The following is an 18,110-nucleotide window of genomic DNA, read 5'->3' on the forward strand; positions in this document are numbered from 1 at the left end:
CATTTTTGGTTTTTTTACTCACAGAGGATAAATTTGGAATAAGAACCACAGAATAATGAGAACATTGGACAGTGTATTCTTACAGAACCAGCAACCAAAAAATTATAGAAGTTTAATCTCCTTTTCACCCATTAGATCTCAGGAAAGATATTCACAGTGCCACACAGAGTTAAAATTTTCCAGAACCCGAAAGTCATTGAGATAAGTCTGAGGAAAAGGAAATTATGCTAAAAGTCTTAAATTTCTGTAGTTTCAGATTATCATTCAGGGCAATACTTGTATTTCCTTCAGAGGCATCAGTAACCGTCTTAAAAAACCTTACTGTCCAATTTAACAAAAACCTTCCACATTTCTCTTTTGAGTTCTAACCCATTGAGTGAGGTAGCAGGTTAGGCAATAAGGTGCCAGTTTATAGATGGATAAACTGATACCGAGAGGCTAAAGAACTCGGTTGACATAATACACAGAAAACTTCAGAGAACTAAAACGAAGACCTTTTGACTTATGGTCTATGGGTTTTTCATTATAACATGTTGCCTCTTTTATTGTTATTGACATATTCTGAGTTTTTTTTAAGACCATAGGTATATCTATTATCTAGAAATCAACATTTGCTAATACCTTGCTTCCAGAAGTGTGATGACTGGGCCTTTATCTTTGTTCGTCTTTTAAACGTTTTGGTAGTGTTACATTTTAGTTAAAACAATGAAAGAGTTTTCTGGCCAAATAGCCTGGAAAATGTACCAATAACATAGAAAATTCCTCTTTACCTATTTTTTTCCTCTTTATTTTTGCAAATGACAAGAACAAGTTAATTTTTTTATTTCCCTTTTGCAGAATATCTGATCAGAACATCATTCCTTCAGTAACTAGGTCTGTGTCGGTGCCAGATACTGGTTCTATCTGGGAGCTTCAGCCAACAGCCTCACAGCCTACAGGTAAAAATTTAGATTGGCCTTCAGTGTAGCTCCGAGGATTTAGACTCTTACTTTATAATTCAATTTTTAAAAAATATGTCAGTTTTTGAACCATTTTATTTTGAATATTAACAAATAGTCTCATTTTCCCCAGGAAAGGATTGAAAATATAGTTGAAAATATACTGTTAAGGATTTGCTGGAAGTGTTTAGTAGATAAATCTCATGAATTTGAATCAACCTCTCTCTTTGTGTTGCTCTTACCAGTGTGGAAAAGTCCTATGAATTGTTCTTTGACTTCTTCTGCCAGCCAGAGTGGAAAAAGAAAAAAAAAAAAAGCTTAAGTAAAAGCATCTATTCTTTTGAGTGAAAGATTAATATATAGCTTAACGCTACAGGTACCCAGAAGTTCTGGGATGAGAAAAGCCTGCTTTAAAGTGAACACCCTACCTCATTCTCTGATCTTTTTGCATCAAATTAGAAAATTTGGGTCTGGGATTTTTTTTTTTTTTTTTTTTAAGTTTTGATATTGACGGAACCCTTCTGGTTTTTAAGGTTTGATACCTGCAGAGGTAGACAGTTTGAACTGTGGATAGGCCTTATAGGAGATTATAGTTGGACTGATTATCATCCCTCATCAACTTTCCCTGCTCTGTGTACATTATTTTTTCTTGGTAGCCATTTATAGTAGGATGTTAAAAATATTCTCCAATTTTGGGGGAACTGTTTATAAGTATCTTATATTAAAGTTTCTTTCGGTATGATATGATATGATCAAGGCCTTTTACAAATAGTCCATTGGTTTTATACAACCAGTAATTTCTAGTATAGATATAGGAGTATAGGGAGTAGAGAATGTTGAAAAGTGGTGTCAGCAAACCTTTTGTTGGCAGTAGGAAAGCAGACTCAGAAGCCTTTATCTATTTGTTTACTTCTGCATCTGACCCTGTGCTGCTTTGCAGGTCTGTAGGACCCATTGTCATTTGTTAGAACTGCCCAGCCTTTCCAGAGGCCTCCCCAGCTCCAGCTGTACCTCTTTCTTTTTCTTTGAAGTGAAATTCACGTAACATAATATTACCATTTTTAGATGAGCAATTCAGTGGCACTTAATACATTCACAATATCATGCAACTACTTAGTGCTCTCTAGTTTGTTATATACCTCTCTTGACCCCACTCTCTACTGGGTGTGCAGTAAGAGGTTGTATGGCTACTGGAAATACTGTGGGCTTTGGGATCTAACACACTGGTATTTTAAGTCCTGGAATGGCCACGTGTTTGGTGTGTGTCCTTGGGAATGTTATGAAACTACCCCTATTCCTTAGCTTATTCATCTGTAAAGATGGGGGATATGAACGAATACCTTATAGGGTTTGTTTAAGAGAGGGACAGAGAGGGACAGTGGGGGATGGGGGCAGCGGGAGAGGGAGAGAGGGAATCCTAAGCAGGTTCCATGCCCAGGTGGAGCCTGACACAGGGCTCGATCTCATGGCACTGAGCTCATGACCTGAGCCGAAATAAGTATCAGGTGCTCAACTAACTGAGCCATCCAGGTGCCCCTCTTACAGGATTTTTTGAGAATGAAATTAGTTTCTCAGCAAATGCCTGGTAATTTCTTTCCTTCTAGATGTGTTGAAGGATATTTATTTAAACCAGAGCCCACTGGCAGTTTAGTCTACCTAAAAGCAGCACAGATAGGTATGATGGAATTCATTCATGGACACGGAAATAGCTTTTTTTATTAATGCTTGTGGATATATGATCATGTATGTAAGCTCCGATATCCTTCACTTTTCCTCTTACTGTCCTACAGTTTGGGAAGGTGGTAGTGTATGGGATCTTCCCCTTGACACCACGACTCCAGGACCTGCCCTTGAACAGCTTCAGCAGATGGAGAAGGCCAAAGCTGCAAAGGTCTGAAACTCATTCTTCCATAGCAGTGCGTGCTTTCCATCTGTAGGACAAAGGCGTTTGTTTACTGATGTCTCTCTTTGGCTAGCTATACTTTTTCCTGTTAGTTTACTGTTACTTAGCTGGTATAAGCACATTCATATTCTATCCTTACTGTCCCCTTTTCTCCCGAAAAAGACCTCAGACAATGAAAATCAACAAGTTTAAATTAAATCAATTAAAATTGGTTGACACATTCATGATTATGATCATATGTACACTTTAATTACATTATTCATGGTATAAACGCTTGTTTCAAATTCTAAGACTTAGGAAAATATGCACTGCGTTGCTTATCAAACTGTTGATCTGTGGCTTGAGTTCCCACATTGAATCTTTATAGTGGTGTTAATGTACATTTCTTACTGTCCCCAGACATGTGGTCACATTAACATTAGATCCCATGTTCCATTCACATCTTCTGGAGGAGCAGGGAATCTTGAGTTTTGGTTTTTAGTACTTGCCAGCTGAGGATGTCTTATCAACACTTAGTGTCATTGTAATGATTCTGGATTCTCATGCCTCCGGGAGAATTTTGTTCCTATTTTATACTTAATGTGTGCTCATCCTCTGAGGTAGACAGTCTGCGTAGAGTGCCCAGAAAGGGTTCACGATCAGGGTCTGTCTCCATAAATGAGCAAGAGACCATAATTCAGCTAATTCTTGAGAGTGTTCCAGTACTGTCGTGCTTTGTGCTGGGAACACGTAGATGATGAGGGAGTGATAGGAACTTGCAGTCTTTTGTGTCTGGGGTGTGTGTGTTGAAGTGGGCAGGGGGGCAATGACACACAGGTGAGTAACACTTAGAGTTACAGGTTACTCAAGAAAGCACATGGGCTAGCTATTCTCACCCAGTTGGAGAGGTGGGCATCAGGAATTGGGTGACACTGGTGATGGACAGTAGTACCTGCACTAAGTTTTACTTGAAGAATAGAAAGATTTAACCCAGCTGAAGGAAACAGTTCCTGTAAAGGCTTGGAAATGCACGAGAACATAACTGGCTCAGGAAGCAGCTAAATAATTTGGTCTGGCCTGGAGCCATTGTGTGTCTGAGGGATAAGTGAAGGGCGAGGAGGCTAAGATGAGGCAAGCCAGTCATGAGGGTCCTTACACATGTCTGTTAGAGGCTTAGAATTTATTTCAGGGTAAAGGATGGTGTTATGTGTAAGCCGGGAATGACTCTTTTGGTGGAACTTAAAAGATGTTGTGCTGCAGAATGTGGGCAGAACGGATGCTTGGGAAACCAGTAAGGGACTTCTAGAAGTGTGGATGAGAAAGTGAAAGCCTGAACTGTGTGTGTGGCAGTGAGAATGGAGACGAGGTGCTGGATTGGACTAGTAACTAGGAACTATAAATGATAGAATTTGCTAAGTAATTCATCTTCAAATTTTAAAGAATTCTATGATTTTTCACTCTAGCAGCTTTACAACATTGCTTTTGAAACCTTGTAGACACACTGTTAGATCTTGAATCAGAAAATCCTTTGTAGAGATGAGCAAAGAAGTGCCACCCCAAGAGTATTTTGATGTTACTGTCCTGGTGGCCAGTTTCTTCCATGTCTAGGAGATGGGGTATGGTAGTGTGGAATGAGGAGGTAGGTAAATGTTGGGGGAGAGTCCATTCAGTTTAGAAGAGCGTGACACTGTTCTCCCTACTGCAACATACCAGAGCTGAGTTCTTACAGAACTGGTTTCATCACTCACTTGCAGTACAAGCAACTGTGAATCGTGTAGTGTCTACATCTTCCAGCTTCTCCTAATGGTACTGGTCAGTGATGTTGGAGTGTTTCTGTTCTTGGCTTCAGGTTTCTAAGAGTATTTTCTTGTAATCACAGCTAGAACAGGAGAGAAGAGAGGCAGAAATGAGGGCAAAACGGGAAGAGGAGGAACGAAAGAGGCAAGAAGAACTGCGGAGACAACAGGAGGAAATTCTTCGGAGGCAGCAGGAGGAAGAAAGGAAGAGGCGGGAGGAAGAAGAGCTCGCCCGAAGGAAACAGGTATACCTTGGAGAACACGGACCCCAGAATTAGCCCAGAACCGCATTCATGGTTCTCGAGAGGTGGTCTCTCTGAGGTTGAGAGGGAGTTAACAGCAGGATTGGGATTAGAGCTTTAGGAGATTCACTTCCTTTAGAAGAAATATCTGTGACCCAGTAGCAGCCCTTGGGGGCTAACTTCAGTCCTGGTAAATCACTGGAGTTGATTTCTTTTGAATATTTTCAGTTAGATTTCAGAAGTAACTAAGTCTTTACTAAAGTTTTATTTATAACCAGTGATGATGAACAGTTTTCATGCATTTTGGCTGTTTGTGTTTCTTTTTTGGGAATTCTCTGTTCATGTGCTGGACTCGTTTTTCTGTTGGGATTTTTACAGATCCCGGTTGAAACAGTCCACTCTGCAATAACCCCAGAGTCTGCTTTATCTCATATTTCATACCCATTGTTGGCCCCAAGAGGTACTCTGTGAAAAATAAAAGGATCCCTGCTGAGATTAGATTTGAACTACTAATATTTCTTAGGGTTACTCTGTACACTAGCATGTAAGGGCTCTAAGAAGTATTGCAGTAAAGAAATCAGTTTAATTCTGTGTTGCTCATTATTTCCTGAATTATTTTGACAGTGAGACACCCCCCTTTTTTAAGATTTTATTTATTTGAGAGAGTGATCTGGAGCAGTGGGGAGAGGCAGAGGGAGAGGGAGAAGCAGACTCCTTGCCAAGCAGGGAGCATGATGCAGTGCTCCAACCCAGGACCCTGAGATCATGACTTGAGCCAAAGGCAGACGCTTAACCGACTGAGCCACCCAGGCGACCGAGATCCTTTTCTTTGTACTTGACATGTGGGACTTTGTTCTTCAGAACATGTTCTACAATATACAGCTTCACTCAGTACTTCTGACTGGAGAGCTTATTTCTACTACACCAGGCATTTTTGGTTACTGTGTTGAATTGACTTATGTTCTGGGTTCTCAGTTGATTTTGGGGGTGAAAAAAACAAAGGCTAATGTTCCTGAAGAGAAACCAAAGCCTCAGGCCTCATGCAGCGCATTCTGGGGTTAATTAGTAAATGTAGTATCTAATGTAGAAACTAGGATAGACTCTCAGTGTAGTGCTATTTAACTGCTACGATTTTATTTTATTTATTTTTATTTGTTTATTTTTTAGAGAATAGAGCATGTGTGTGCGTTAGTTGGGGGGGTGGGGGTTAGGGGCAGAGGAAGAGGGAGAATCTTATTTATTATTATTATTTTTTGGAGAGGGAGAGGGAAGGGGCAGAGGGAGAAAGAGAATCTCAAGTGGAGGGGCGCTCAGGTGGAGCCTGCTTCTCCCTCTCCCTCTGCCTGCCACTCCCCTTGCTTGTGCTCTCTCTCTGTCAAATAAATAAATCTTAAAAAAAAAAAAAAAAAAGAATCTCAAGTGGACTCCATACCCAACATGGAGCCTGACACAGAGCTTGATCCCTCAACCCTAAGATCATGACCTGGGCCAAAATCAAGAGTCAGATGCTTAACAGACTGAACAGACTGAATGCCCCACTACTAATACTTTAAATACAAATTATTTTAATTGTTGGTATGTCTGTTTCCCAACTCTTTTTACTCTAGATCCTGGTTATATTTTTTTATGCTTACTGTTAACAGAGCCTTAGCAGCTCATAGTCTGTTTCTTTTAAAATTATAATGGGATGTATTAATTGAGATCCAGAATTTGTTTCTCTCTCTCTCTCTTTCTCTCTCACACGTGCACACACACATTTTTTTTTTTTTTTAAACTTAGGAAGAAGCTCTACGACGCCAAAGGGAGCAAGAAATTGCACTAAGGCGACAGCGAGAAGAGGAAGAAAGACAACAGCAAGAAGAAGCTCTTAGGAGACTGGAGGAGAGGAGGAGAGAAGAGGAAGAAAGGCGGAAGCAGGAGGAGTTGTTACGCAAGCAGGTGACAGATGGCTTGCTCTTCTCATTGCTTCTTTGAAGCTTGGAATTTGTGATTAGAAAGTGTTTGGATATGAGGATAGCCTATTTACTGAAAATTATTAGAAGAGACCTAACTGACTTTTTTGTAATGACTATCCCATGGGTGATCGTAAAAGCTGGACAAAATATCAGAGGACCAAAAACTCCACAGAATATCAGAGAGAAATCTAAAGAAGCCCTGTCCTTTAAAAAACCAAATGAGAGATCTGCAAGTTGACCACTTTTGCCTGAGGGGACTCTCACTTTTCTAAAGTGCACTATTCAGTGCTGCTTAATATTTTCACAGGCTGTGTAACAATAGGCACTATCCAGTTCTCGTCCAACCAGGTCATTCTGTCACTACAGGCAGCCAGAACCCCTAAAGCATTTCCTTTTAATGTTTAAGAGCTTAGATTTTTTTTTTTATTAGTAGACTTTATTTTTAGAGCAATATTAGATTTTCAGAAAAATTTGGGTGATAATATGGTTTCCTCTATTATTATCTTACATTAATATGGTACATTTGTCACATTAAACCATTATTGATGCATTTTTAACTAAAGTTTATAGTTTTGTCACATTTCCTCAATTTTTCCCTCATGTCCTTTTTCTGTTCCAGATCCCGAATCCAAAATACTATATTTAGTTGTCTCCCTAGCTGCTGCTTCGCCTGACAGTCTCTCAGGCTGTCCTTGTTTTGGGGGTCTTTGGCAGTTTTAAGATATAGTGGTCTGTATGTTAGAGGGTGACTATTGGAATTCATCTGACGTTTTTCTCACAATTAAACTGGAGTTATGGGTGTTTGGAAAGTAGATCACACAGAGGCAGGGTGCCATTTTCATCACACTAAATCAAGGGTACATACTATGAACTTGGTCACTTGGCTGCAGCAGTGCCTGTCAGGTTTCTCCACTGTAAACATTACTCTTCTCCCCACGTACTGTACTCTTTGGAAGGAAATCACTGTGGGCAGTCCACACTTACACATGTAGATTGATACAAGCTGGACACTACCTGCGTAATTTTACCTAAGGTCTTGATTGAAACTCTTTGAGTAACCTAAATACCATTAGAATTAGATAGACCTCAAGGGTAGATTGCATGTCAACTCATCATTTGGCTTATCATTTGAGTTAATATATTTAGTTAAGGTACCATATGCCAGTTATTTTGCTTGTTTCCTGGTGGAGTATGAAAGTTTTAAAGAAATTGTTTCTGTCCTTAAGCTCACAGGCTATGTTGGTGATAATTGTACAAGAACTAAACGCCACAGTTAGGATGCTTTCAGCTGCAAAACGAAAATATTCACCTAAAACTAGTTTAAACAACAGATCACATATCAAGGAGATAAGGCAGTAACTCAGTGATGTCATTAAGGATCTAGGTCCTTTGCAAAATTCTGCTGTAGTGTTTCTTGGTGGGTTTACTTTAACTTCAGATTTTTCACCTCATGATTAGGAGTTTTGGGTACCATGCCCTTGTACAACCTGCAAGGGAATGATCCTTCTCTTACGCTTCTTTTGTTTCAGAAGAATATCTTCTCTAGAAACCTCCCAGCATACATCCCTTTGGCCTAAATCATATCACGTGGGTGCCCCTAGTTATATTGGAAACTTAAAAAGTGAAATCTGGCATTGTAGACCTCTGAGGTGACAGAGCCTCTGTCTGCAAGGAAGAAGGCTGAAAGGAATGGTTTTTGGATAGGAAATAGTTGTTGGCATGGGTGGACTAGGAGCAAACAGAGAAGGACGAGGTATAATTGGACATAATGAAGTGGCAGAGGGGAAGTCTTACCTCCTAAAGGCTAGGGAAGTCCTCATAGAGTGGTTGATATCTGCCCTGAGTTCTGGAGAACGAAGGGGAATGGGCTATCTGGATAAAACACAGCATTGTAGGTACAAACATTGGAATGGTTTGGAAGAAGAAAAGCAGAAGGACAATGAGCCAAGGTACAGGACAGAGTAGTAAAGGGATGGATGATGGGTCGAAGAGAGATGTTCCAAAGGACCTGTGGGCCACAAGGGGTGTGAATCAGGGATGGAATTATAAGGTTGCTCTGGAATTATAAGGTTGCTCTGGAATTATAAGGTTGCTCTGGTTCCAGAACTGGTTGATGCTTTCCTGGTAATCTTAACTGACTGAGCCACCCAGGTGCACCCGCTTTCCTGGTAATCTGTCCTTGCAAGGTGTCCTGGTAGTTTTTCAAGCTCAGTACCCTGAAAAGCTAGCTTTATCTCAATATAGGAACTGTCTCCAGAATCTGCCTTTGCTGCAGTTGGTGGTGATGTCTCAGAGAGATCGGTACTTACCACAGATGTTCAAAGTGACATTCCTTTCATGAAGAAATTAGCAAATAAATTGAAATTTTATCCTGTAAGCATGCTAAGCCTTTGTAGCTACTGTAAATATATTTTAAAAGAAAACTTACCTCTGCCTATGTCATCATAAATGGAGTTTCTGCTTTCTCTATTACTTCTATAGCTTTTTGAAAGAGACCTTCAAAAGTGATTCAAATTTTTTTTTTTAACAGAATTAAATTTTATTCTCTTTCTTTTTCCTTCTGGGAAGGAAGAGGAGGCTGCAAAATGGGCCCGGGAAGAAGAAGAAGCCCAGCGTCGATTAGAGGAGAATAGGCTGCGAATGGAAGAGGAGGCAGCCCGACTCCGGCATGAAGAGGAGGAGCGGAAGAGGAAAGAGCTGGAGCTCCAGCGGCAGAAGGAGTTAATGCGCCAGAGGCAGCAGCAACAGGAGGCTCTCCGGAGGCTGCAACAGCAACAGCAGCAGCAGCAGCTGGCTCAGATGAAGGTAAAGCCTCGATACCAACCGTAGGAGCTAATTGCTGGTGTTTTTAGGTAGATGCTGGCAGTATCAGTAGTAAAGTAGTGTACTTTCTTTAGTACCGAATGTTACTACTGTTTTTTTTACCCCTAAGTAAGCTCCATGCCCAATGTGGAGCTTTTGAACTCACGACCCAGAGATCAAGAGTCACATGCTCTACTGACTGAGCAAGCCAAGCAACCAGCAAGACTTAGTGACTGTCTGGATCTGAGGGACAAAGGCAGAGCTAGTTAGTAAGCCTTCGGTGACCATGAAGTCGTGGCATTAGTGGTGGAATGGGAGTAAATGGGAAGTGAGGAGCAGTTTTATGGCAGGATTCAAATAACTTTACATGTGATCGGTGGTTAACAGTATGGTTCCGTGTCCCCTGTCTTCAGGGAGCTCATGGGAGAAAGATATATAAATAGGAAATATGAATACAGAGTGGTGAGCGTAGTGGGAGAGGTGGCAGTTCTCAGGGTGTGAACCCATGGGAATTTGTTAGGAATGCAGATTTTCAGGTCCCACCCCAGACTTCCTAAATCAGAACCTTTTGAGGGTGGAACCCAGTAATCTGTGTTTGAACAAAGCCTCCAGGGGATTCTTCTGCTTGCTAAAATGTGAGAATCACTGTCCACATGGGAAGTATGGAGAGGTTTCCTAGAAAAAGATAACTTTTAAACAGTCATTTGGGAGGGAAAATTAAAAACAATAAAAAGCTGAACAGGCAGTTTGGAGAATGGAGGGGGTTTTTGAGAGAGGAGACATAGTGTGAGCAAAGGAATGAAGTTCAGAAACACTGTGGTATGTTTGGGGGAATTTTAAAAAGTGAGTTACTATTGGCGAGTGAGGTATGAGAGAAGCATGGGCAGGGTCTGTGTCACCATTGGTTGTATATACTCTATTAAAGAATTAGGACTTAAAGTGTATAAAACAGAGTGGGACACTGAAGTGTTTTCAGCTAGGAAATAGCATTGTCCGATTTGCAAGAGCAAATATTAGTCACTTTGAGAACTAGATGGAAGATGGACTTGCAAAGAACAGAACTGGAGGTCAGCAGAGTGCTTGTGTGTGAGGGGCTGGAGTGGTCTGGGTGAAGGAGAGGAAGGTGGTAGTGGGATTGGAAAGGTGGAGTTGAAGATACTAATTATTGAGTGTTTGCTTTGTGTCAAGCACTGGACCGCAGCTTTTCATATGTTACATCATTTTATCTTTACAACCATTGTTAAAAGCTTAAGTGTGGATACCTATATTCTGCCAAAGAGGAAAAATGTTGGGGAGCTATGTTTTAGCTTGCTTTGGGTCCAGCTGAGAGTTGAGAGCAGAGCCATATATTAGAACCCATGTATCTTTGGCTCCAGGGCCCTGAAAAGACTGTCAGAAGACTGTTCTTAGAGGCCACATCATAGAATGTGGTGACTGATAAGAATATGGGGATAAAGGGGAAGACAAAGGCTCAGGTGACTTCCAGATCTCTAACTTCTCTGGCTATCTTTTGTTTGTCTGGTTTTGGCTTGTTATCTTACAATAAAGACTGTAGCGTTTTTTGTTTGTTTGGTTTGTTTGTTTGTTTTTGAAGATTTTTTTTATTTCGGAGAGAGAAAGCAAGAGACAGACCACAAGGGGAGGGGAAGATGCAGAGGGAGAAGCAGACTCCCTGCTGAGCAGAGAGCTTGATGTGGGGCTTGATCCCCAGGACCCTGGGATTGTGACCTGAGCTGAAGGCAGATGCTTAACCACTGAGCCACCCAGGCACCCCAAGACTGTAGAGATATTTTATAGATAAAAAATCCTGAATGAAGATAAAGAACTTAAGATGGTTATGAGGAGTTGCTAAAGGTTCTCCTGGGTGCGGCGGGGAGGAGTTTTTTAAAGAGGGCTTAATTGAGATACAACTGACATACCATACAGTTGAACCAGTTAAAGTAGACAATTCAATAGTTTCAGTATATTCACAGATATGTGCAACCATCACCACGTGGATTTTAACATTTTTCAGTACCACCCTAGGCCTCCCAAAACACCCTCTGGCTGTCACACCCTACCCCCTGTTCTCCCCAGCCCAAAGTAACCCCTAATCTACTTTCTGTCTTTATAGATTAGCCTATTCTAGACATAACAGCTAAATGGAATCCTATGATAATGTGGTGTTCTGTGACTGGCTTCTTTGAATTAGCATAATGGTTTCAAGGTTCTTCAGTCATATTATAATATGAATCAGTGCTTTATTCCTTTTTATGGCTGAATGACAGTCCACTTCATGGACATGCCAGCTTTTGTGTATCCATTCCTCAGTTGATGGACAGTTGAACTGTTTCTATCTTTTGGCTATTATGAGTATTGCTGCTATAGATAAATATTCATGTTCAAGCTTTTATGCAGATGTATAACCTAGGAGTAGAATTGCTGGGGTATATGAGAACTATGTGTTTAATGGTTTGAGAAACTGCCAGACTATTTTTCAAAGTGGCTGTACCATTTTACATCACCACCAGCAATATATGGGAATTCAAATTTCTCCACATCCTCATTAATCCTTACTATCTGATATTTTGATTATAGCCACCCTAGTAGGTGTGAAGTGTTATCTTGTGGTTTTGGTTTGTATTTCCCTGATGACAAATGATGTCGAGTATCTTTTCATGTGTTTATTGGCCATTTGTGTATCTTTGGAGAAATGTCTATTCAAATCCTTTGCCTGCCTTTAATCTAGGTGGTTTGTCTTAACTGAGTTATAAGAGTTCTTTATGTGTTCTAGATATTATAAGTCCCTTATCAGATACATGATTTAAAAATATTTTTCCTATTACTTGGGCTGTCTTTTTACTTCCTTGTGTTCTTCGATGCATAACATTTTTCATTTTTATGAAGTTCAATTTTTTCTTTTGTTGTTTGTGCTTTTGGTGTCATATCTAAGAAACTGTTGCCAAATCCGAGGTGATGAAGATTTATTCCAATGTTTTCTTCCAATACTTTTGTAATTTTAGCTGCTACATTTAGGTCTTTGATCCATTCTGTGTTATTTTCTGTTAATTGTGTGAGGTAAGGGTTGGACTTCCATTCTTTTGCTTGTGACTAACTATCCAGGTGTCCTACACCATTTGTTGAAAAGACTATTCTTTTTCCGCTGAATGGCCTTGACAGTCAAGTTGAAAATCAGTTTACCATAGACATGTGTTTTCATTTCTGGACTCTGAATTCTATTCAGGTGTCTGTATTATATGTCATTATGCTAGTAACACACCATCTTGATATTTTATTGCTTTATTTAAGTTTTGAAATCAGGAAGTGTGAGTCCTCCAGCTTTGTTCTTTTTCCCTATTATTTGGCTATTCTGGTTATCTTTCAGTTCCATGTGGATTGTAGAATGAGCTTACCAGTTTCCACAAGAAGCCAGCTGGGATTTTGACAGAGATTGCCTTGACTCTGTAGATCAGTTTGAGGAGCTTTGCCACCTTAACAATATTAAGTTTTCTGATCCATAAACATGGGATGGTTTTTATTTAGATCTTCTTGAATTTCTTTCAGTATTTTATAGTTTTTAGAGTATAACTTTTGTGTTACTTCTGTTAAACTTATTAAGTATTTTGTTCTTTTTGATGTTCTTGTAAATGGAATTTTCAAAATTTCATTTTCAGATTGTTCACTGCAAGTGTATAGATATACAGTTAATATTTGTATATTGGGCTTTTGTATCCTGCAGTCTTGCTGAACTGCTTTATTAGTTAATATTTCTTAATGGATTCATTAAGATTTTCTATACATAGAACTTTGTCGTCTGCAAATAGAGATGGTTTTACTTCATCCTTTCCAATCTTTTATTTCATTTTCTCGCCTAATTGTCCTGGCTAGAACCTCTAATACAATGTTGAATAGAAATAGCAAATCGAATATCTTTGTCTTGTTTCTGATCTTGGAGGAGGAAGCATCCAGTCTTTCACCATTAAATTTAATGTTATCTGTGGGGTTTTTGTAGATGCCCTTCATCAGGCTGAGGAAGTTTCCTTCTATTCCTTCTTTGTTGAGCATTTTTTTTTTAAAGATTTTATTTTTATTTCTTTGACAGAGATAGAGACAGCCAGTGAGAGAGGGAACACAAGCAGGGGGAGTGGGAGAAGAAGAAGCAGGCTCACAGTGGAGGAGCCTTGTGGGGCTCGATCCCATAACGCCGGGATCACGCCCTGAGCCGAAGGCAGACGCTTAACCGCTGTGCCACCCAGGCGCCCCTGTTGAGCATTTTTATCCTGAGAGGGTGTTGGATTTTGTCAGATGCTTTGTGTCTGTTGAGATGATCATGGTTTTTTTTTTTTTTGTTTTGTTTCTATCAATATAGTGTATTACATTAATTGATTTTCACATGTTGAACCACTATTGGATTCCTGGGATAAATCCTACTTGGTATATAATTCTATTTTTATATGTTGCTGGACTTAGTTTGCTGGTATTTTGATGAGGGTTTTTATGTTCATATTCATAAGAGATTTTGGTCTATAAGTTATTTTTTCTTTCTTGTGATGTCTTTGTCTGATTTTGGTGTCAGAATAATGCTTGGCCTTGAAGAATGAGTTGGGAAATGTTTCCTCTTCTATATTTTGGAAGAGTTTGTGAAGAAGTGGTATTACTTCTTTTATTTTTATTTTTTCAAAGATTTTATTTGAGAGAGCGAGTGAGTGAGTGAGTAAAAGAGCACAAGCAGGAGGAGCTGCAGAGGGAGAGGGAGAAGCAGGCTCCCTGCTGAGTAGGGAGCCCGACACGGTTCTCTGGGATCATGACCTGAGGTGAAGGTAGACGCTTAACAGACTGAACCTCACAGGCGCCCCAAAGTGGTATTACTTCTTTGAACGTTTGGTAGAATTCAGTGGTTAAACCATGTAGGCCTAGGCTTTTCTTTGTGGATGGTTTTTTGGTTACTAATTCAATGTCTTTACTTTTTTTTTTTTTTTCTTACTGCAAAGAAAATTTATTTTACAGATCACTAGCCATGAATTTTTGTCCTTAGTTCTTACGTAAATACTGCCTAGTGCCATTATCCAAATGGCAGGACCATTTTAAGTCTGTAGTTCACTTCTGTATTCACAAAGAGAATTCGCATGACTTACAGAAATGAAACTATCGGGGATGCCTGGGTGGCTCAGTCAGTTGAGCATCAGACTCTTGATTTTGGCTAAGGTCATGATCTCGGAGTCATGGGATCTGCCCACATCAGGCTCCATGCTTAGCACATAGTCTGCTTGTCCCTCTCCCTCTCTCTCTACCCCTCTCCCCGTGTGCACACTTGTGCTTTCTAGCTCTGTCAAATAAATAAATAAAATCTTTATAAAAATTAATGTAACTATCAGTGAAGGCTTAACAGTGGAGATGCAATCTAACGTCTATAATATCTAATGTTTTGCAGAGAGCAGTGTAGGGGAGATGTATTTTTAGTTACCTTTCATTTGAGTGACCCTATTTAAAATTAATAATTTAGAAGTTCTTAGTCTCTTAAGGAGATTTTCAAAAGCACTTAATAGAAATGGTTAGTGAGATTTTTAAGAAATATCTTCCATGTCCACATCCTGTTGTGATTTCTGCACCATTTTTTCTTCCAGCTGCTTTCCTTTGCCTGCAGAAGAGGCCCGGATAAGATGTTTTGCTTGACTTCTTTGATGTCCTGAGCTTTCTGTAATTCTTTATTTTTCTTTAATCTGTTCATTGTAAATTTAGCTTTCTGTTTCTCTTTGATCTCTTCAACTCTCTTCATCACATCAGTAGTTTTATACCATAGCTCTCGCTCATATTTGACAGGCTCATTTCTATGTCGCAAAATCAAACGGATTATCTACAGTAAACTTTTTACCTGCTACTATTTGGAATGCTTTAGTCCATCTGACAACTTGTGATGACTGCGCTTCTTTTTAAAGTTTTTAAGGAGACTTGGATTAACAGAAGCTGAGTACTTTGCAGTTGTTATGGACAAACATCATGCCATGGCTGGGGTAAATGAGCCCTGAACAGAAATAACACTTCTCAATACACATGTGAAACCATGTGGGTTCGCACTGACCAAACGCCAGTCTTGAGTGGAACTCTTGGTGTCTTCTTATAGGTCTATTTAGTTTGTCTATTTCTTCTTGAGTAAGTGTTTGGTAATTGGTCTCTTTATAGGAATCTGTCTTCTTCATCTAGTTATCTAATTGATTGGCAGACGGTCATAACCAACTGTCCTTTATCCCTTTATATTCCTTTTTATTTTTGTAAGGTCAATAGTGATGTCCTCCTTTCTTTCCTAATTGTAGTAATTTGAGTCTCCTCTTTTTTTCCTTGGACAGTCAAGCTAAGTCAATTTTGTTGCTCTTTTTAAAGAACCGGCTTTTGGTTTTATTGATCTTTTTCTGTTTTATCTGTTTCATTAATTTCTTCTCTAATTTTATTATTTCTTTCTGCTTCCTTTAATTTTACTTTGCTCTCTTTTTCTAGTATCTTAAGGTAGATGGTTAATCTGTCGAGTTGATATCTATCTTCTTTCTCACTACAGACATTTACAGTTATAAATTTCCCTCTAAGTATTGCTTTAACTGCTACCCATAAGTTTTGATTTGTTCTTGGACTCATTGGTTATATAGAAGTGTTTTGTTTAATTTCCACTTACTTGTGAGTTTCCAAAATTTCTTTGTTACTTTCATTCCATTGTGATCAGAGAACATACTTTTATTCTTTTTCTTTTATTTTACTTTATTTTTTTATTTTAACTAAACTCCACACCAGTGTAGGGCTTGAACTCATGACCCTGAGCTCGAGTTACATGCTCTACCAAATGAGCCAGCCAGGTGCCTCTATTTTTCCCTTTAAATGAATTATTTTTTTATTTATTTATTTTTAAGATTTTATTTATTTATTTGACAGAGAGACAGCCAGCGAGAGAGGGAACACAAGCAGGGGGAGTGGGAGAGGAAGTAGCAGGCTCCCAGCAGAGGAGCCTGATGCAGGACTCGATCCCAGAACCGCGGGATCATGCCCTGAGCCAAAGGCAGACGCTTAATGACTGAGCCACCCAGGCGTACTCCCTTTAAATGAATTATCGAAGTTGGTTTTATGTCCCGTTTTTACCTTCCTTAGGTCTGTCCTGGAGAATGTTCCATGTTTCTTTGAGAAGAATGTATATTCTACTGTTGCTGGCTGGAGTGTTCTATATAGATGTCTTTTAGGTCCAGTCAGTTTATAGTGTTGTTCAAATCACCTAAATCCTTGTTGATCTCCACCTTTTTGTCCATTATTGGAAGTAGAGTATTAAAGTAATGAAGTCTTAAAGTATTGCTGACTAAATATTATCAAGCTACTCAATTGTCTGTATCTCCTTTAATTTTTTTTTAAATTTTTTTAATTATATTATGTTAGTCACCATACAGTACATTCCCGGTTTCCAATGTAAAGTTCGATGATTCATTAGTTGCGTATAACACCCAGTGCACCATGCAATACGTGCCCTCTTTACTACCCATCACCAGTCTATCCCATTACGCCACCCCCTCCCCTCTGAAGCCCTCAGTTTGTTTCTCAGAGTCCATAGTCTCTCATGTTTCATTCCCCCTTCTGATTACCCCCCTTTTCTTTATCCCTTTCTTCCCCTACCGATCCTCCTAGTTCTTATGTTCCATAGATGAGAGAAATCATATGATAATTGTCTTTCTCTGCTTGACTTATTTCACTTAGCATTATCTCCTCCAGTGCCGTCCATGTTGCAGCAAATGTTGAGAATTCGTTCTTTCTGATAGCTGAGTAATATTCCATTGTATATATGGACCACAGCTTCTTAATCCAGTCATCTGTTGAAGGGCATCTCGGCTCCTTCCATGATTTGGCTATTGTGGACAATGCAGCTATGAACATTGGGGTGCATATGGCCCTTCTCTTTACTACGTCTGTATCTTTGGGGTAAACACCCAGTAGTGCAATGGCTGGGTCATAGGGTAGGTCAATTTTTAACTTTTTAAGGGACCTCCACACTGTTTTCCAGAGTGGCTGTACCAACTTGCATTCCCACCAACAATGTAGGAGGGATCCGCTTTCTCTCCAACAATTGTTGTTTCTTGCCTTGTCTGTTTTTTGCCATTCTGCCATTCTAACTGGCGTAAGGTGGTATCTCAGTGTGGTTTTGATTTGAATTTCCCTGATGGCTAATGATTTTGAACATTTTTTCATGTGTCTGTTAGCCATTTGTATGTCTTCATTGGAAAAGTGTCTGTTCATATCTTCTGCCCATTTTATGATTTGTTTATTTGTTTCTCGTGTATTGAGTTTGAGAAGTTCTTTGTAGATCTTGGATACCAGTCCTTTATCTGTGGTGTCCTTTGCAAATATATTCTCCCATTCCGTGGGCTGTCTCTTAGTTTTTTTGACTNTGGCTGTGCAGAAGCTTTTTATCTTGATGAAGTCCCATAAGTTCATTTCATCTTTTGTTTCTCTTGCCTTTGGAGAGGTGTCATGAAAAAGGTTGCTTTGTC

The 18,110-nt window shown here is 39.5% G+C and overlaps 1 protein-coding gene and 1 pseudogene across 6 annotated transcripts in view; one reads left to right on the forward strand and one right to left on the reverse strand.

Annotated features, from left to right (window-relative positions):
• Positions 1–18,110, forward strand: part of GIGYF2 (GRB10 interacting GYF protein 2) — a 141,116-nt gene that overhangs the window by 97,724 nt on the left and 25,282 nt on the right. For all 6 annotated transcript variants that reach the window (XM_002917967.4, XM_011223348.3, XM_019798294.2 and 3 more), the window contains 5 exons: positions 838–938; positions 2,729–2,829; positions 4,700–4,861; positions 6,638–6,796; positions 9,382–9,618. In XM_002917967.4, coding sequence (XP_002918013.2) covers positions 838–938; positions 2,729–2,829; positions 4,700–4,861; positions 6,638–6,796; positions 9,382–9,618 — 760 coding nt within the window. The remainder of the gene's footprint in view (positions 1–837; positions 939–2,728; positions 2,830–4,699; positions 4,862–6,637; positions 6,797–9,381; positions 9,619–18,110) is intronic.
• On the reverse strand, positions 15,159–15,647 carry LOC100482587 (annotated as a pseudogene).

The sequence above is a fragment of the Ailuropoda melanoleuca genome, chromosome 2 (assembly GCF_002007445.2).
Source record: "Ailuropoda melanoleuca isolate Jingjing chromosome 2, ASM200744v2, whole genome shotgun sequence".
In the NCBI taxonomy this organism is placed as follows: Eukaryota; Metazoa; Chordata; class Mammalia; order Carnivora; family Ursidae; genus Ailuropoda; species Ailuropoda melanoleuca.